Raw genomic sequence first — 22088 nt, forward strand, 5'->3', positions numbered from 1 at the left:
TACCTTCTTTCAGCCCATTCCAGTGCTAGGAATGTAGCAAACAATGATAAGCAGCGTAACCATTATATGTTAACATATATACTTTATTAACGAACACGACCGACTCAGTCATGCTAGCTATCTATTGAAAAGAAAAAAAAAACTCTTTCTAGAGTTATCATTTAAAGTAAGGGACGCATGTACTGTCTTGTTCAAAAGAATTTTGGCTACCTACCTTGCATTAGAGGGCCATATTCTAGCAAATATAAGTAGGTAAGATCTTAATACTTTTGGCTGGGAAAACAAGAATTAAACTGACGAAAGTATATTCACATTTGTTTTATTCATTTCCAACTGGGAATACGGGTACAGGTCCTTTCAAGGAGAGATAGATGGTAAGTACATACGTATAGAGGTATTCATCTGTTAATTTCACAAACTCCATTAACATGATCCTACTACCACTAATAATAATAATAATAATAATAATAATAATAATAATAATAATAATAATAATAATAATAATAATAAAAAGAGGAACGTTACAAGGAAAGCTAGGAAACATTTTTTACAACAAACTTTTTTATTACTGCAATGTTATTATGATTACAGCATGAAATATTTTAGAATACACCATATAATATATGATATTACATGGCAAGGAAGAAAGAAATAACCCCTCGTCTTGATGTGCTCTGACATTTACTTTTCCAACATGTATAAAATCACTGGAAAAATCTATGTATTTGGTACATTATATTTGAGATAGTGCTAGTCTCGTTTGTGATGAAAGCTTTGTCCTGATTCCTCTGTCTCAGTTGTCTCATTCCTTGTTCTATATTCCTGGACATACTTAGTTACCTTCTTTTTGGATGAAGAGCCATCGACTGTGTGTGGAGTAGGAGGTGTGGTTGTTGTGGTAGTTGTGGTAGTAGACGTAGTTTTATTACTTATTACCTTAAAGGCCGGATAGCCGAGGTATAAAGGAGGAGGAGGTACGGTTGCTACATGATAAGAAGGTTCGTATGGAATAACGTTGTACCTAACAGGGGTAGGTACCTTCAGCTTATAGTATACCTGCGTACTTCCACAATCAAAGTTGTAAGACGAATCACAACGTTGATTATATTGGTTGAAAATGGTTCCACTAGGACACACGAAGGATTGTTTGCTGTGGCTGTTGTAGCAAACGTGATACACCTGAAAATAATAATAACAACGTTATTAACAATTCATTAATTTAGAGAAATTTACTCTTTTACGGGTTTACATTCATAAAAAAAAATTGGATATACAACATCGTTCCGTTAATATCTCCATAGATTACATTCAACTAATATATCTCTTGTGTATGATTTTAGCTAAGTGTACTTAGATCTGTATCTTTCTGAAAGATATGTGTTTTATGGTTAGATTTGTTGGTGTGTTATGTATCGTGACGGACGCAAGTCATTAATCAGGTAATGGCGACTGCTTTGAACCACATGAACTCCAAAAGGGAGTCGCACCCGGGTGTCCTACACCAAAGACTCTTACGTTAACCTCTTGCTCACGAGACGGTGGTACTATAAATCAGAAAAATCTCTTTCCAAAGTAGGACAAACCAAATTAGGCGCTCGGTTATGAGGTGTGATCTTGACAAATAATCAGATAAGTCATCATTTCTCTTACTTCAAGCCAACTGCCGTGTTTATTTATGACTGAGGCCAAACAAGCACATAACCCAAAGTTTCTCAGTCCAACTGTGGAACATGGCAGAAGACTCTGTAATACTGTGGCTGCAATATGTAAGATTGATTTGAGTCCTGTAATAACGTTTACGGGTATCATCATTGCTCATGAGCACGTCGTTATTTTAAAGAGCACGCTTATCCTAGGGCGAGATGTTTCTGGGCAATGAGCCGTAAACCTGGATATAATACGTAAATTCACACATCTGTAGCTGTCTTCAACATTGTTTGAGAAATATTGGGAAAAAATTGAATTTCTTCCCTTGCCTGCTCAATCATCGGACTTGAAAATAATTGATCATCTATGGTCTGTCTTGAAAACAAATACAGTGTAAATCTATCCGGCCACCCTCTTTCCAGGAAGTGGGTGATACACTGCACACGAAGTAATGTAATATTTCACGTGCTACCATTCACGAACTCTTATCGTAATTGTTAGAGGGTAAAGGTATAATACATTACAAAACGCTTTGAGTAGACAAGAAAAAAGGAAGACTATTTTTGGTACTTCACGGTTTATGCGGACTGTTGGTAGTCCAACAAAATGGCGCAACCATTTAAGGCATTATGCTTGTAATCTAAAGGACGTAGATCCAAGTCCCCGTTTTCTTTTTCCTTATAATGCTGCAGTTGGCTACGACTTTCGAAACAGTTTATTCATAGACACACATAAATCAGTAAAACTATCGAAAGTGATAGAATGCGTAGGTTAAAACGAAATACATCGTTGGACGCGACGTCTTGACCCAAGAGTCCATGAAAACAGCCTTTGGTGTAAACAACACCCAATGAATACAACTCTTTCTATTGGTATGAACACAAATAATATATTTGGCTCAGACAAGCCAGCGGCGTAAATCTGTCTTCAACATTGGGGGGGGGGGGGTACAAGTAAGAAAGTTTATTTTTTCTTTACTTTTTTTTTTTTTTTTTTTTTTTTTTTTGTTAAGCGATTCTTAAAATATTTGTGAAGTTGAAAAACAATCCAATGGAGGATCAGGGAGCAGAGTTGTCTTTAACATTGGGAGGCGGGCAGATTTGAGGCTTATTCTGGGGGAACATCAATTTCATCTCACTTTCCTTTATGGCCATCGGGCACAAATCATCACATTTAAAAAAGAAAAAACACATTTGAAATCGGATTATTGGGGGACAGTCCCCCAGTTCCAAAATTGGAGGGGACATGTCCCCCTCATCCCCCTGGAATTTGCACCAGTGGACAAGACGTGAATAACTATTGTCATTTTGGAAAATGATTTCTACTCTTTATGCTCCTCGGACCATCTTTTCTGTAGATTAGAAACATGTTTGTAGTGTCTTCATTTAAACTATATATTAAATTTCATAATTTTCGCTCCTGACCCACATTGGATTACTAGAAAAAATATTCTCGTTTCCACGTTAGTAGTATAATTATTGAAACTGTCAGTGAATTGAGTGTTAGAGTGCTTGATATATTCACTAATTGATCAGCTAGTTAAATGTTTTGTACAGTTACTGATATTTAAAGTTTAGATAAGACAAAGTTACATAACTAAAAATATTGCAAAATTTACCCGTAAAATCAGTTTATAAAGCAAATTAACTGCCAGGAGGTGCGCTCTCGCGTCCTGGCCATTTCCTTCCCCTTCCTCCTCTTCTATTCCTTTGCATTCCGTTTTGAGGAAATCAGGCTCGCCTGGGATATTCTATTTAGGGGAAATCTCGTTTACGTTTTCTGGGCAATCGCGCTTTCTTGAAGAATCTAGTTTTCCTGGGAAACCCGTTTTTCTCGGAAATCCCACTTTTTATGGTAAATCCCGTTTTTATGGGGAACCTCCATGTTAAGAGAAATTCCGTTTTATAAGGAATCATATTTTAATGGGAAAACACACTTCTTTGGGTAAACTCCACTTTGAGAAAATCCATTTTCCTGGGCAATACCCACTTCTTAGAAAATCCCCATTTTTGAGAATACCCACTTTCTGGGGAATCCCCACTTTCTGGGGAATCCCCACTTTCTGGGAACCATCACTTTAATGGGGAATCCCCACTTTCTGCGGAATTCCACTTAGTTGGGGAAATCCCACTTCCTAGGGAGTCCTTGTTTTTGTGATAATTCCCACTTTCTAGGGAGTCCTTGTTTTGTGAGATTTCCCACTTCCTAGGGAGTCCGTATTTTTCTTATTGGGGATATCCCGTTTTCCTAGGCATAAACACTTTTTGGGAGAATCTTACTTGAGGGAATTCCACTTTTGGGGAGACCCTACTTTCTGGGGATCCCGTCTCTCTGGAAATTCCTACTTTCTAAAGAACCTCCACTTTCTGGGAAATCCCCACTTTGGGGGGAATTTCAACTTCTTATGGAGTCCCTACACTTTGGAGAACCTTACACTTTGAAGTAAGCTCACTTTCTAGGGAATTAACACTTTTTGATGAATCTTCACTTTCTGGGATTCCCTTCTTATTGGAGAATTTCCACTTTCTAGGTAATCCGCACATTTGGGGAATCCTCACTTCGTGGGGAGTAACTACTTTTTGGGAAATCCTCACTTTCTGAGAATTTCCACTTTTTGAGGGAATCTTGAATCTATGGGAATTCCAACTTCCTAGAAGTCCCTACTTTTGGGTTAATTCCCACTTTTGGGGAATCCCCACTTTTCGGCAAATCCCACTTTTGGGGGCAATCCCATAACAGAATGACAATGCTACCAGGAATAAGGAAACCTTTTACCAAACTGTCCAAACAAATAGATTGAGAACATTTTACTGATAAACGCTCTCAAAACTATTATAAAATTTTCTAAATTAGAATTACAATTTACTGGAAAGCATTTGTTATTTACCAGTGAACAAGTGAAAATGATCATCTCACTTTTACAGGACTCGAACCCACTTCCCACTACCTCCTGCTTACAGACTCGCTGTTCTAACTAACTTTTTTAAAGCTCTTTATTTGGAAATCAATTATACAGAGATAGAGTAGCTCAAGATAGGACATGCATAAGAAAAAAACAAACAGTAAAGAAGACAAATATACTTTTGCGATAGTTAGCAAACATTATACACTCAAGGTGATATAGTTAAAAAGTTTGCAAAATAGTTTCGTTTATGAACATGAGAATGTCGTAAGCAGAAAGAGTGAGGTAAGCAAAGTAAACATCAGAGTAATATGGACTGGTGTAGTTAACACATACGTCGTTATTTCGTTAAAAGTTCTGTTTGTAGATTTAGGAAACATTTATCTCAATGAAATAAATTAGACGGTTACTGATATTTAAAGTTTAGCTAAGACAAAGTTACCTAACCAAATACATTTGATATCGCGATGTCAGAATTTGATTTTTCATAATATAAAAAAGAAAACCAATGATAATAAAAACCTTTACTTTTACTGGGCTCAAACCAACAACCTCTTTCGTACAGACTAGTTGCTCTGATCAATTGAGTTTCGATTTCTTACGCGAAAGAAATCTGTTATATTACAAGGTATTCTTTTAATTATGATCGTGCTGTAAATTTATTTTTTATTTTTATTTATTTATTTATTTATTTATTTTTGAAACAAATACGTCAAAACTGTTCGAAGCAATACGAACACGGCTTAATAACACGCACGGAACTAAATTACCACTCAATTGACGTTTAGGGCAAATTACAAAAGGGTATCTATAAACGTAAATTCAGCATGCATTTCTGTGGCGTTCTGTTCAGTAGTTCAGTATTCTGTTCAGTGACTGGCTATCTGCCAATCACGTTTGTTCTTAGGAGTAATATTTTACAAACCCAACCTGAAGGTGCAATCATTCGATAGAGCGCAATGGCAAAGAACGCAATGAAAGGCATTCTTGCAATTGTTAACGTGGGGTACAGTGTCTCGGAAGCAGCAGTAAGTGTTGGGGTTAACCCGAGAAGAGCTCAGCGGTGGGTGAAGCGGTACCGAGAAACTGGGGAAGCTGGTAGACGCCCCGGTTGCGGGAGGAAACGTGTGACAACAGAAGAGCAAGACCATCAGCTCATTGATGTTGCACAGCAACAACCTCACACGACCTCTCGACAGCTGATAGCTGGGAATAGCAAATTTCCCAGCTTCTAGGTTCACTGTTAGAAGACGGTTTAGGGAAGCTGGCCTTTTCGCTCGTCGTGCGGCTCAAAAGGAAGTTCTCTCGGAAGATCACATTCCACTGCAACTTGTATTTGCAGAAGCGAACAAGCATCGCAACTGGAACGATGTTGTTTTCACCGACGAGTGCGTGTTCGTCTCTGAAAATTCAGGACCAGTCGTTGTGTATCCTCCGCGTGAAACCAGGTATGACCTTCGATACATCCATCACAGACGACATTATTAACATCAAAGGGCCTAGGAGTACTCTAACGGATAGAGGGACGTTTGACTCGTGCGCTGTATTTGCACATTCTTCAGAATGTCATGCTGCAATCTGTTAGAGAACTTTATCCTGATGGCGTAGTCACCTTTCAGCACGACAGATCTTCCGTCCACACATGTCGGTTAGTTGAGAATTGGCTAGCAGAACAGACTGATCTAGATGTTCTTGATTGGCCTCCACAAGACTGACATGAACCCGATCGAAAATGTGTGGGCTAAGGTGAAAAGAGGAAATAAGGGACGCTTTCCTAATCCGCCACCCGCGACACAAGCTGCTCCCTGGAACTTAGTAGAAGACGCATGGAAGGAGGTTGCGCAAAGCGAACGCTACCTCCGTCGTCTCATTGATGGGATGCCGCGAAGAATACAAGCGGTTATTGATGCAGATGGCCATTGGACGTCTTATTAATTTGGAGGCAAGTTTACATACAACAGCCCTTTTGAGGGCTACATTAATAAATTCAAAAAAATAGAAATAGAAATTGCAACTTCTAACAAGAAGCGCCACATGTAGAAATCTTAAATTTAACAAAAAAAAATACTCATAATACTCACCCACTGGGAATCGAATCCCCGACCTTTCGTTCAAGAGTCCCACGCGCTAGGAACTAGACCAAGGGAATATGCTATGAAGTAACACCTTCACACTGCCCCTACAGACTGAAAACCCTTTCGTAATTTAGTGGCATGTTATACCAAGTATATTCCAAAACTAAGTCTAGGGAAATGAACTGATAATAAATATTACGGAAGACAACATATAGGAACTACAGTTACGAGTGAAGTGAAATCTTTATTGCAAAGTCGATAAAATTCCTCACTTACACTCTCGTTGTTCTTTCACTGTAGACTAATTTAGTAAGGAGGGTTTTGTTTATTTTTATTTACTAAAGAGTTGCTGATACAACCTGTACATATATCCGAATTGCATTCTAATATTTGGCAATAAGTGAACAGTAGCGATACCAATAACAATAGAAAAGGGATACCGGGTTCAATTCCTGCCGGAAGCTCATGTGGTTCGGATTTCACATTAAGCTATAGGTGCACGTCTCATATAGCGTCGCTGCTGAACGGAATGCTAAACTGAAATCAAACCAAATCACAATGGAAAAGGAAGAGGAAGCAAAACACGCTGAGAATTTACATTAATAGTGTTTGTCCAGCATTTTCCTAGTGGAAAAGATGCGAAAACTCTTAATTGTTAGTTAAGACTGTTGGCCACCGAACGTAAACGTGCTTGTGAAACGAAAACGTCCCTATGCTCGTTAGCATTTCTCCGTAATGTGTGCAATTTAAAACAAAAAAGTCTAAATTCCCTCTTCTAACTAATATCGTGATTTCTTTGCAATAGGTAGATTAAAAACCCCACATGAACAGAAACTTAGATATAACAGTCGCTGGCAACAGGATGTTATAAAGAGGGATCATTATAGGAAATAGGTTGAGAATCACTGATATAAATTAATAACGGGAACCTAATGAAAGGTAAATAATAAAGGCCAATACCATAAAATTGAAGAATATTTAAAATAATCATATTTGTTTTGTTTTATATGATAAAAAATGTTAATATATCAGAAATTAGCAATTTGTCCACCAAAATGGGTGTGTCTGATTGGATTAGACAGTATGACACAGTGCACCGAGGTTTACCCGTTAGGATTTACGTCCTAATAGTAGACCACGGTCGAGATGTTGGCCATCCCTGATGAAAGTAAAAAACATTGACAATGTCATATCAAGCATCCTGCACCATTTATTTCATTCTCCAGCATTTTAAAAATAATTTTCATCACATCTAATTATGCAAAATTAATCGCCTAACTTTCACGACATTTCCAATTCTTACTTTACTAAAAGGTTTACGAAATTAAAATCAGTTATTCAAGCAATCATTATGATCTCAGACCATAGATCTATATTAACATCATGCGCACATTACCTTTTCTACATTTCTCTACATAATGAAAAAGATGAAAAGGCACACGTTTCAGTTTTCATTAATTTAAAATATATAAAATATATGTTGTTCGCACTTTTAGGTCTAAAACATTCCTTCGAAATAAAAGCAATTAAAAATGTTATTCACAAACTAATATCTACTTTCAGTTAAAAATAATCTTAATTACTCAGGCCAGAGATTCTACAGCACTCTATTCTCTTGTCCCTATAGGTAACAATATCCAAATGCTGTACGACATTTCCTGCTGAAATTTGACAGGTGACGGTACTAGAGATCAAATAAGTAAACCTGTGCTTTTCTGTTTCTGTCTTTGTGAAACCAGAAGTTCCTAAAATCGAGTGATACACTTGTGAATAGGCAAGAGGAAGAGACCTGAAATTTTCCTTGTGAACGTGAAATACAGAACAAAGACAGTGATATTTTCCAGTTTGTTAATTAGCGGTATTGTTTACTATATCACTTGGATTCACCCTTGTATTACGGGAGCCAGTTTCGACATAATTATAGGCCTACAATGGATGTTTTGTTTTATTTAAAACGTTTACTTCTAATTTAGTACAGAGCTAATTTAGTACAGAAGCTAATTATTACATTCTCAGGCTTTAATATAGCAGGATTAAATACCTCAAAACATTGTCGCCATACGTATCATTGTTACATTTATATACTAGAAGTTTCTCTATACACTTATAACAATTTTTACACCACTAATATTACTTAGAAATTTCTAGTGACAGGAAAACTGATTATAGGTTATTATTATTATTATTATTATTATTATTATTATTATTATTATTATTATTATTATTATTATTATTATTATTATTATTATTATTATTATTCGTTGTTATTCTTATTCATGTAATAACGTAATATGTTAAAATTAAGTTAATTGAAGCGATCGTAAAGTAGTTTATACTAAAGTGTTATCATTATGATAATAATGTTTGAATTGGAAATACAGCATCGGTTTAGTAGTCATTCCTTTTATAAACCGGTTGGTTCTGATACTTGAAACACTGGAAATATGTTGGAAATGTTCAAGTCAACTCCTACAGACCCTGTTAACTTTCGTGGCGTTACAAGACGGGGTTTAGGGGGCATTGCGTCCTTCCTTAAATTCTGGTAGAAGATATTGGGGACTCCGAAGGAGCGTAAAGTTTATTCTGCCTAATTTTAGAAGCGACTCAAGATTGAAACACTTGTTAACGAAAGCAATGATGTGTATACACTGCCTTGCTTCTGACAAAATATGAAGTGCTTCGTAATCTTTAGAAACTTTTCTTATTCTTTTTGTCACCCTTGGTTGTGTAGGGCGCCCTCGAACAAATAAAGAAACGGTAATATTACAGTTAAGGGGCGCTATAAATATATTAGGTATTTCTTTTGTTACCTAACCATAACCGCCTAGGGTCATCTTCGGTAGAATAAAAAATGCTACGTGATATTTCATTCACGAAGGAGGAAAAGATGTTCTAAATATATTTCTTACTCATTTTGTCTGCCCTGCTTCTCATAAATTATGTACTTTCCGTTGGGAGGGTGCTGAAAAGAGAGGGGCAAATTAAACGTCGTGCCCCCTCCTACATTTTAAATTTTGTTAGGTGGTTGTTCAAATTATTACTAAAGAAAGCACTTTAAACTAAGATGTCTCAGGTTACTACATTATGTAAGGGTGGCATATACAATAAATAATAATAATAATAATAATAATAATAATAATAATAATAATAATAATAATAATAATAATAATAATAATAATAATAATAATAATAATAACAATAATAATAATAATAATAATAATAATAATAATAATAATAATAATAATAATAATAATAATAATAATAAATATGAATCTCTTTGGAGCGCCGAAACTATGTGACACGAATCATTACATGTAGAGCTTTAAGATGAGTGGTCATAGGAGAGTAAAAAACAGGATTTTTTTCTCTGACTCTCTAACGTAAAGATTATGTGCTGAAGGTAAGAAGCATCATCATTCTACAATATGTTGTTTTTACGTAGAATATCAGTTACTTGAGTTCTCCTCCTTCGGGATACTTACCTCATGTGGTAAATTCAAAATAATTTCCATTAAGACAAATACATCGTAAAATTTTTCCGTAATTAAATATATATAAGAAAAATTAAACATTTAATGGAGAAATCTGTTACCAAAGTGTCCAAAAAAGTAGCTAGAAGACTATGTAGTGGTAAACGTTGTGAAACTTTATAAAATTCTCCAAATTAGAATTAACATTTACTTAAAAACATTCGTTATGCACCAGTGAGCATGTAGTGAGCAGTGAGAACAGGGGAAATAATTACGAAACTGTTTGCAAACAAAAATTAGGGACACTAATGCAAGTGCGACAACGACACATTATTTTGTATCGTTATGAGTTTTACACATATGTTACAATTTGATCCTTTCCCATCTAAAAAAAAAGTAAAGTAACCATAGTAACAAAAATGAAAATTGCACTTCTATGGGGCTCGAACCAACTACCTCCGGTACAGCCTCTGCTTTAACTAGTTGAGCTATTCACTTTCTTACGTAAAATAAAGCAGCTGTACGGTAAACACGATTTTCATTATCATAGTGCTACCAATTCGTCCTTTTCGATAGGCAATTTCGACTGTTATCTCTATCTGTTCGTCAATTCTTACATAGATTCATGTATTTGGAGTTCGCAGATAACGTACGTAATAAGACATACTAGAAATGTTTCGTTAAAATTTTCGTTTGTAGATTTAATCCGCATTTCTCTCAATGATGTCGCTGCTCGTGTTCAACTGCAGAATTCTCTCGCGTTCTTGAAAATTTCCCACTTTAGCAGAGTTGGTAATTTTTGTAATTTGGGCCGATTTAAAGTTTTTTTTGCTTCTAATGTGTTTATTTTAAGCTAAAATCTAACTCAAATATTAAAAGTGAGTTTGTTATTATCCTTTTCTGCTGGAAATTTCGAACATATAAAGAAAACGGGGATATTTTCAAAAAACTTCAGAATAAAGAGACTCGTCATTTTGCTCCCAGTTGTACAATAAGTTGACATTGAATCACAGAACAATGTGTTGGTACCTGCAGATGCCAGGAGAACCTTGTTTGGTATGTCGTTACATTAAACTGCATAGGAATATTGAACTTTCTTTTACCGTTTACTTTAAAGTTAGAAAATGTGACATACTATTATCACTCCCCGACCTGCTTGATTATAGGAATGGAAACTTCTTAGCCCAGTTTCTCATTTGAAAATATCGTTTGTTATACCACACTTGCACTAAGATCCACATTTTATAAATATGTGGTTACTTTTACTAGTAACATGGTCACATTTCTTTATTATTTCAAGTGGATGACTAACTTATTCTGTTTAATATGTCATGAAGCTAAAAGAAGTATTTAGTATATACATACCTGACACCCGGTCTCTCGATCAGCGTAGATACCAGGAGAAGGTTGGTCTTCACAGCGGAAACTTGTTATTGGTGTATATCCCAAAGTAGGATAATGGTTTCCATGTCCTCCATAAATTCCAAACGCTTTGGTGTAACTGTACTCTGCAGGAAACATATCATGAAGCATAGGAACTTGCAGGTAATATAAGACTTGAGCCTGGTTTAAAGGTAAGAAAATTATATGTAGTGTGAAAAGCCATATTTAATTTTTATTAAAACAATTATATTTCACATAATAGAATTTACTTCTATGACCATAATTTATCTGATGTATATTTAAACCGTAAAAACAAATATCCACTTGCAACTAACATTCACGCAAAATAATTTAGAAGTAGTGTAAGTCAGGGGAAAAAATAATACTCTATATCAGATAGGCGAGGGTTGAATTTTTAGGAGCAATCTTCATACCAAAAAGGAAAGGAAAAGTTGTTTAAGTAAGAAAAATAGGGGAAATTACTTTCTTTCAACTATATTGACAACTGATTTTTTATCCAACAAACTTTTTAACATATAGGCCTATACCGTATTTACTTATCTAGCTATGAATATGTATATGAAGATTATTATCAAAATAATAAACATATCTGGAGATGTAGACTTGTCAAATGTGTGTTGGTAGCGATCAGGTAGCGACTGCACCACCGGATTATTCGTAGTGATATATTAGGCAAAGCCCATACTACGTGATGAGTAGTAGAAAGGAGGTGTAGAATGAATTAAACAGACGGAGGTAGTGTAAATTTGGTGACCTCTTTAATTTCCAAAGAGGGCAAAATGTGGACTGTTGGTTATGTAATGTGGGCTGACGAAAGGGAGAAGTCAGGGGCACTGTCTAAGCAGTGACTGTCTACAAATCTCAAGGGAAAAGCACACCGACCAGAGAAAAGTTGTCGGAAAAAGCTCTCAGTGACAGGTCTTTCCAAGCATTACAGCGGATTGTCACTCAGATCTATCGTATGACTGCGGTGCAAATGACGTAGCAACTCAAGCAGCACCACCCACAGCTTGTGTTGGCAATCACAATTCGCCGCGAATTACATGATAAGAACATACCTTATTGGGTTGCGCGTGTAAAACCGCTAATAAGGGATCATAGCATCTTAGCACGACCGCAATAGTACCGCGAAACGTAACATGGACCGCTGATGACAGGAAATGTGTGGTATTGTCGGATGAATCATCATTCACCTCATTTCAACCAACTGGCTGTGTTCATGTGCGTCGGATGTCCAATTAAGCGTATGTTTTGGAGTGTACCTATCCAGCCCTGAAACAATGGCGGGGCTCTGTGATGTTGTAAATCGCAGTATCAGTGGATTATCTTCTGACGTTTTCTGGCCGCGTCACTGCAAGTGATTATTTCACCACTTTAGGGAACCATGTGCATCCATATATTATTTTCGGGGAATAGTAATGTGCCTATTCACACAGCTGGAGCTGTTTCGGCGTTGTTTGAGGAATATCTGAATTAAGTTAAATATTTTTCGTTTATAATCTGATCATCACACCTGAACATAATTAAACATTTGTGGTTGAAATTTGTACGAACCCGGTACAAATACCATCTCCATTCTCTCTCAGGTACTTACGTAATACACTGCTAGTGGAATGGTGTAATGTTGCACTTGCTACCATTCATGATCTCTATGGCCCCATTACATTCGCATTATAGCTACTATGAGGGTGAAGGATGGTCTAATGTCATATTAATCTGTTAAGTTGCTTTTTCGTGGATTCACGTTGACAAGACAGCAGAAAAAAAAACGAAGGAAAGAAAACTAATTTAGATGCAGATTAATTGAGTAATGCATAAAGGACACAAAAGGAGAATAAATGGGACCAGAATGTTGTGTCTATTCCTAAACGAAGGAAGAATTTGACACTTTGAGTATACTTTGAGGGAACTTGTTATTGCTATGTCAAGTGGTGTAACTTTTAAGTGGAATTGTTTCAGGAGAGAAATTTGATGGTCAGTAAATCTCATGAGAATTTTGAAGGTAAATTTAATAAATTCATATTTATTTTATGGCTGCAACCAGAGCATCGTAAAGTTTGTTCTCTAATGCTGTAAGTAAATAACGTTCTTTTCATACAATTTACATAAAAATTTAAAGTTCAAAGCTCTCTCCTGTAAAATTTCTGTTTTGGGGCTATATCACTTGGCATTCAAGCTGTCCAAATGAACAGGTGAGAACCTTAAAATTCAAACTCTAGTAATAACATTGGAATATAAAAATTGATCAAGGCCAGATTCTTAGAACAGCGATTTGATACGTATATTATCATTGGCTAATGTTATAAATAAATCTATAGGAGTCACACTGAGAAAAAAAATTGTAGGTGGCGTACTTAAAAAGATAGGTTACATGCGTAATTCCTGTAGTTTTTGGACTTAACGTACAGCAGACGTATAACTGAAAACGCATGTTTTATAATACTTTCTGCATAAGTGTTCCATCTATACGTACTTTTCGTATGAAACAATGTAGGCGGTCAGGATCTCACATACAAATTGACGCATATAACATATAGCTGACGAAGGTAACATAAGAATATGCATGTGATATGCGGAAAACTGTTAGATGTCAGACATCCTGCAACGGCATGATGTAACATCTAAGAGCAGTGTCTATGTAGCATACGGATAACGTATGCTCCGTACTGATTTCTATAGTAAGCAAGAGGATACCGTATATTTGTACAATATACCGCTGTCCGGAGAACGGATTTTTCTCTGTGCACCGGGCCTTCACTCTTCAACGAGCACTGTCGATTCTAAACAGGTAACTCTTCATGACCCTGAATTTCATTTTTACTGTGAGAGCAGATCTCATGTTGATGAAAATTTCCTAACTTTTATTCGATTGTCAAGCTATTTACGGTAACACGATATATGCAAATAGTGAACAAACCCTCTAGGACAATTTTTGAGACAATCATCTGCAGGAAATTTACCCCAAGACTGAGCTTACTTTTATGAGCTATCTCAGAACAAATAGCTTACGCGATGTAATAACGTTGTTACTGAAATATTTAATACTTATTATGAACAAAATTGCCAGAACTATTTTTAAGAAATTCATCCAATATATTTCTTAAAGATATTGCCTAAGAAGACATTGCCTAGGATAGAATAATTATTTGCATAAGATTTGCAGACGATATTGCACTTGTTGCAGAATCTGAAAAGAAAATCAATAAAATGTTCGAAAAAACGAGGAAGAACTTTGAAGAATATAAGATGAAAATAAATGTTAGAAAAACAAAAGCCATGGTGATTGGAACGAAGGAGTCTGTGTCAAATATAAAAGTGGGAGGGGAGAAAATAGAACAAGTAAATAGTTTTCGATATCCAGGTAGTATTCTTATACCTAGTAGTGAAATAAAAGCAAGGATAGGAATGGCGAAAGAAGCCTTTAGGAGGAAGATAAGTCTGTTTTGTGGGACCTTGAATAAAGAGTTGAGAAAAAGTCTCATAAAATGCTTCGTGTGGAGTGTTGTACTGTATGGGGCGGAAACGTGGACATTACCTAAAAGTGATGAGAAACGACTGGAAGCATTCGAAATGTGAGTGCGGAGAAGAATGGAAAGAATTGGTTGGGTCGAGCGGAAAACGAGTGAGACAGTGTCATAAATAGTGGGAAGAAGAGAACACTTTTAGATATTATTAAGAAGAGGAAGAGAAACTGGTAGAGACATTGCCTAAGAAGAGATTATATTATGAGGGACGTCCTAGAGGGTATGGTGCGGGGAAAGAGAAGGAAGGGGTGAAGGGGACTACAATTAATGGACGATATAAAAACAGAAAGATCATACGTGAAGAGAAGGAGTTTAGCGGAGGACCGTGGAGCATGGAGGCTTCTCAGCTGCAGCAAGTAACCTGCCAATAAGGGCAGAATACCTATGATTATGGCATCCGATAATCTCACCTCCCAAGCATAAACTTCGTCTTGTGTTTATCTTAAGGATTAATGGTTAAATCCATATTATAAGATTGTTAGTGAAATATTTATCTTCGAAATATGAAAAGGATCACCTGCGTAATGTTTAAGAAAATCATCTGAAAAATTCACCTGAAGAATAAACTTCCGTTGCAGATATCTTCAGCGTAAACAGCTGCTCTATATTATTCGGATGTTAATGAAATATTTACTAAGAAATGTGAAGAAACTGGTTTAGTCAGTTGTCGATAAAATCGGATGAAAATCTAAGAGTGAACTACCCTTTGAGAGTCTTTTCAGAAGAAGTAGCTTAAGGAATAGTATTACGTTATTAACGATATATGAACGAAAACGCCTGAGAACTTTTAGAGAACATCAACTCTTTTTTTCTTTTTCTTCTTCTTTTCAATCGTTTGGGAGAAGTAGCTTATGCCACATTATAGGATTATTAATAAAAAGTTCATTTATGAGATGTCAACAAAATCTCTTGCGTTGTGTTAGAGGAAATCATCCAGTAAAAGAAACTCACCAATAAGATTAAACTACCCCTTGTGGATCTTTTAATGAGGAACTCTATATTACATTGTAGCTTTATTAATAAAATAACTATTAACACAGTGGCGTATTTTGTGGGCTACCGGGCCTACCGGGGGCAGCCCGTGAATATTACAAAATAAAGTTATTATAATATAAACTAACTTATATTGCTCATTTTATACTTTAATATATTCTTTCAATGAGACAAGTTTGAGAACTTTATGAGTTTAGAAAGAGCCATTAGTTTCTTTTTCTTTTCTTTTCTTTTCTTTTCTTTTCTTTTCTTTTCTTTTCTTTTCCTCCGTGGCTAAGCGGTTAGCGTACGCGCCTTTGGCGTGGGAGACCCGGGTTCGATTCCCGGCGGGAGCTCATGTGGTTCGGATTCCACGTTAATCAGTAGGTCCACGTCTCATATAGCCTCGCTGCTGAAAGGGACGCTAAACTAAAATCAACTCAACTCAACTCAACTCTTTTCTTTTTTTCACGCAGTCTGTTTCGCTTCTTAAGAGATCGATATGACAAGCTATAGCAGAAATCTCTTCACTCGTTACTCCATCAAGAACCGTAGTTATCAGCGCAATTCTCTCGCTCCACGCCTCCAACTCCTCCCATAGCGTACGAACGGGCTGCCAGTTTCTTCTAAAGAAATCGGTTTCTTGGGCGTGAGCGGAAGGTTAAAGGGAAGTTATACGAGTAATGACACTGCATTTTGGAGGACTCCGGGAATTGCCTGACATCTTGAGTCTCGTTCCGTAGCAGTTTGCGTCAACGCAATGCAAATTTTGTGTTTTACCAAGACCTAGGTCTAGGTTTTACAGTATTTTACGATAGTCGGCATAGCTGTTATATATATTTGTTTCATTATTTGCATTATTTTGCGAAGGTTCTTACAGACTCAGGCTCCTTCATTGGCTAATCACCTATTTCAGTGTTCTTTATTACTAGCACAACTTCCACTTACTTTGGTGAGTAGGGTTACAGCCTACCCAAAGCAAAATTGTATGGACACTTCATGCAGCACATGAAGATAGAAATGTAAGATCGTTTTTCAATAATAATCTATCTAATGTAATATAAATAAAATAAAGAGTTTGTTTGTGTGTTTGTCTGTCTGTCTGTGTATGTGCGTCCTGCGGAAAAGACGTGTGGATCGAGATTTACCAAATTTTGTTCAGGGGTGACTTGGTCCAGGTCCTAGATCAAGACGAAGCGCTTTTTTCAAATTTCTAACCAGGAGTCTCAGGGGGGGGCGTTTACCGGGACCGACCTGGGGACCAGACAAGTTAACCGAGAGTTACGAAATTTTGGTCACTGATACATTGGTTCAGGCTCCAGACCAGAGTGAAACGTTTCTGTCAAAATTCGAACCAGGGAGGACTCAGAGCTGCGTTTACCTGGACATGTAAAAGTAGTAGAAAATGACAGATATTAGTGTCGAATTCGTAGTTTTCGCGGTCGCTGAGATCAATGCACAGTGGTCCAGAAACCCCCAAAACCTGGCCAAAACCAACTCCTTAAAAATAACAAACAACCAAATGTATTTGAAAGTCAATGACCTGGGGTATTCAAACCTACCTGGGTCTTAAAGAAATTGTCACCCCTTAGTCAGAAATTGACTTCCGAAGTGAGAGGTTGACCTTGTGCATTAATTATTGAAGATTTCTAAGTTAGCGCCAACAAAGTGTCAGAATGCTTTCTACCTAGTCTTCTTGTAGCCAGGTGGAATGAAGTACTTTTGTCACATCTATAAAGATTATTATTTATGATGATGAGATTAGATTAGTGTGTAGCTATTAAATTTATCGATTTACAGGGGATGAAATGCAAGTAAATTGGAGCAAAAAATGTCATGTGTATATTTTTGTTCTCGTAGAGTTATCTTCTGACTTCCACGTACTTCCACTTTGGTATCGCACTCTGGAAGTAGTTCAACACTCCCTCTTTCAGAAACCGTAAACCAAACCTGCTCATTTTTGCTCGTCTGTGAAATATTTTTGTTGTAGATAAGACTCATTGTACAAACTGCAAAATTATTTTGTACTGTATTTGTTTCTTCTATTTTTCACCCATGTCCTATCAAACATCAAGAAGACAGCTATTGGAGGTCCTTGGGAGGGCAAAAGGAGACAGAGCTGTGAAAAAGAAGCACCTGTTCACGTACCTCAAAGATAAAGCATCTGCTGGATTGTCAAAGGAAGCCAGGCAGAGTGTGCACGTGTTTTGCTCGAAATTGTTTCACATGCTTGACAAGTGCAACAGTAATTACCAAAAATAGGAAGTTGAGAATGTGGATTGGCTAAACGGTGAGTTATTAATGATGACTGAACCTGTCAGTGAAGACGACTGGGGGCCATCGACTTCAGCAGGTGTAGCTGGACCTGGACGACCAGAGGTGGCTTTCACTGTGAGCAGGGAGCGCTCGAAGAGGAGAAAAACAGGAACATTGCGCTCCTCATTCAGCAGCACTACTCTTGCTTATGCTACTCAAATGAAATATAGAGAGGAGAGAGAATTGAAAAAAAAAACGAAACTTCTTCAAGAAATGGAAGAATCGCCTACCAGGGCTGGCAAGATTCGAAAGTCATGGGCATATACCCAAAAACAGAATCCCAAATTTTACAACACAGAGGAGGCTTTTACATTGATACTCGAAGGGGATCTGACACGTCACCAGTACCAGCTGCTAAGAAACGGGGCAAAGGACTTGGATCACAATATATATTTTGCTTACAACCATATTCTGGACGCAAAGAAAGACTGCTAACCTGAAGTCATTAACGTCACAGAATCTGTAGCTGAAGTAGCTCTGCAATCTCTCCTCGACCATACAACTGCAAGAGTTCTGCAAATATAGGAACCTGTGCTCGAAACCATCCCAGAAAAGTATCAGAAATCTCTGCAGCTGATTACCAAATCTGAATGTGACTGAACCTCCGGTCAAGCCCAATACAAACAGACAGCTCTGGAGGTGGGCTTTCAAGACAACGAAAATTTTTTCACGTCAGCTGTGCCTCTGCAACTTTATTATAAGAAAAAAGGGGTTAGAGTCGTAGTGTGGCAAAATCAACGTCCCTCATCGACAAGATATTGTCGGCCGATAAAGTTACAACTCAGGAAAGAAACTGAAGAACTTGCAAGGCAAGAAGCTAGCCTAATGGAAGAGCAAATTAGGTGCCTGACTCCAAGTTGCATCAGTATTCAACTGTAAGGAGATCGCAGTATAGAAACAACTGAATTCGAGGTTATACACAATCTGCAGTTCACAATGGTGGATGGAGAAATATGTAACGCTGTGACACAAACAAGATCGGCACAAACTTGCTACTTATGCGGCGCTAATCCAAAAGAAATAAATTCCTTCAGAAGGGATACAGAGCTGAAAAACCGGAAATTTTCCGATTCGGATTGTCCACGCTACACGCCTGGATTAGATTTATGGAGTGGTTGCTGCATGTGCCATACCGTTTGGAATTAAGAAATAGCAGGTGCGGAAAGGCGACCAACCGACCATGATGAAGAAGAAAAAAGAGATCCAAGAGGCCATGAAAGCTGATTTAGGCCTCAATATTGACGAACTGAGGCAAGACGCCTGTACTTCCAACGACGGCAATACAGCCAGACGATTTTTCTGAAACTATCAACAAGTTGCAGGAATAAGAGGTCTGAATAAAAAGCTTATTGAGCAGTGTGGCGTCTTGCTGCAATCATAGTCTTATGGACTGGTTATCGATCCAAACAAATTTGAAGCTTGGGCAAACGATATCAGGGATCTCTACACCAAGCATTATTCATGGTTCTACATGCCCACCTTCATTCACAAAATTCTCGCTCATGGGTCCTCAATAATCTCCCACGACCTATTACCCATTGCACAGGTGACGAAGGAGGCCCAAGAAGCCCGACATAAGCATATTAAACATTATCGGGAGCATCATTCAAGAAAGTGCTCACGCAAAGAAACAATGAAGGATGTGTTGTAGCTGGTCCTTGTAACAAGCAACCCAAAGATATCCACGCTTCGGAATCCCATGGCACAGAAGCACAAGAAAAGAAACTTATCTTCAGCCGTACTGAACCTTTTGCAAGAGATGGAGGCTCCAGAGCAGCTTTCATCTGAGGATGAATCAGAATAGCCTTTATGTGTAAAAATCATAAGCTGTTATTAACAACATGTTACGCAGTATTTTATGTGGAAAAATATTATTCTTGTTGTACAAATATGTGCAAATACATTATTATAAATGATCTTCCATCATTTTGTCTTATTTTTTAGCATAACATAACATTTCTGCAACGAAAAACACAAGATTTCAACTTTTCGCACGAAAAGGTAATTTTGGCCAAGTTTTGAGGGTTTCTGGACCACTGTGCAATGGTGAAACTCCCAACGTATTAACTTCCAAATTCACTTTATTCAACTATGTGCCGGGGGTCATCGGTACCGAGACATGCAAAAGTAATCCAAAATGACCGATATTACTATCAAATCCATGTTTACGCGGTCGCTGAAATCAATGGTGACACTTCCATTAGCGATTACTTGCAAATTCAGCTAGCATTTTATGCGGGCCTGGGTTCAGCGGAAGGAGGACACCGAGACGTAAAAATAATAGCCCAAAATGACCGATATTAGTATCAAATCCATAGTTTTCGCAGTCGTTGAAATGAATGTTGATACTCCCACAGGCGTTGACTTCCAAATATAGCCACCGTGCGAAGCATGGGTATATTGAACTAGTAGCTAATAAAATAATAGCTAATAAAGCCGTAATAACACCTAATAAAGTCTTTCTAGTGAAAACCAAATCACGAAAAGGAAAATGTGTTGTAGGGCCTTCTCTTGTTTTGAAGATTGTATAATTACGTGAAAACTAAACGAAAATAATAATAATAATAATAATAATAATAATAATAATAATAATAATAATAATAATAATAATAATAATAATATTAATAATAATAATAATAATAATGAGGCTTCATGAGACTTCATGAGGCTTCATGAGACATGGACAGACAGGCTAAGGTAGGAACTTATACATTGTAATGTGTTGAACACACTCCCACCGAAAATTCAATCCGGGACCATGGGCAGCAAGGGCCCGCGCTCTAGTGACTAGACCAGTAGGGAGGACATAGTCGTAACTAGGCCCCAAGCAATAACTAATGGCTTCAAAGAGAGACAGCTTGTATTATTATTATTATTATTATTATTATTATTATTATTATTATTATTATTATTATTAATAATAATAATAATAATAATAATAATAATAATAATAATAATAATAATGTACAGTTGTTACAAAGGATACCGGTAGTCCAAGCCATCAAACCAGTATACGCCACTGTATTAACAAAACCGTTTTTTTTTTTAAAAAAAAAAAGTCCTAAATAACTACTCTTAAGAGTAGACCCTATACTACCCCTTGTGAATCTTTCAGAATAGGTTTGTCAATAAAAAAAAAAAAAACTTATTCAATAAAATTGAATACAAATGGGGAAATTTACTACCTTATCCATATATAAAGACCATAGATATAAGACCATAGATTAAAAAATGTATTTAAATCCGGTTTTGTAACAGGATAAAAGATATCTATTCATCTCAATTCAAAACGAAAACAAGAAAGAAAATCCCTTATCAAATTTGTGTATAAAATATCTATATAATTTTTCTAAAAAAAATTAACAATAATGATATTCCGTTTATAATATTTAATTATTAACAATGTCTTTGGCAATTAGAAAAAAGAAACATTTAAACTGTATGTCCTCTTTGTGGTAACTAGAGTTAAAAATAAAATTAATAATAATAATAATAATAATAATAATAATAATAATAATAATAATAATAATAATAATAATAATAATAATAATAATAATAATAATAATAGCCTCTGTTCGTGGGCAATAATTTATACAATTTACAAATACACGATATTTCTAACTTAAAGCTGGAATTTTTCACAAATTACTGTATTTTCTATTTACAAGTCTAATATCATGATTGAGCCTTAAATAACGCAATTAAGAGACTATTTAATTAGATTTAAAAAGAACTATTTAACTTTTACTTCAAGTATTTCTATTTTGGAAATTTCAAT

The 22088-nt window shown here is 36.4% G+C and overlaps 1 protein-coding gene across 2 annotated transcripts in view; it reads right to left on the bottom strand.

Annotated features, from left to right (window-relative positions):
* Positions 1–340: 340 nt before the first annotated feature.
* LOC145664048 (uncharacterized) overlaps positions 341–22088 on the bottom strand; it is a 141611-nt gene continuing 119863 nt past the window's right edge. For both annotated transcript variants that reach the window (XM_081730386.1, XM_081730377.1), the window contains exons 4-5: positions 11460–11657; positions 341–1179 (exon numbers count right to left, since the gene is read on the bottom strand). In XM_081730386.1, coding sequence (XP_081586512.1) covers positions 751–1179; positions 11460–11657 — 627 coding nt within the window. In that variant the 3' untranslated portion in view covers positions 341–750. The remainder of the gene's footprint in view (positions 1180–11459; positions 11658–22088) is intronic.

The sequence above is a fragment of the Thermobia domestica genome, chromosome 1 (assembly GCF_964235325.1).
Source record: "Thermobia domestica chromosome 1, izTheDome1.hap1.1, whole genome shotgun sequence".
NCBI lineage: Eukaryota > Metazoa > Arthropoda > Insecta > Zygentoma > Lepismatidae > Thermobia > Thermobia domestica.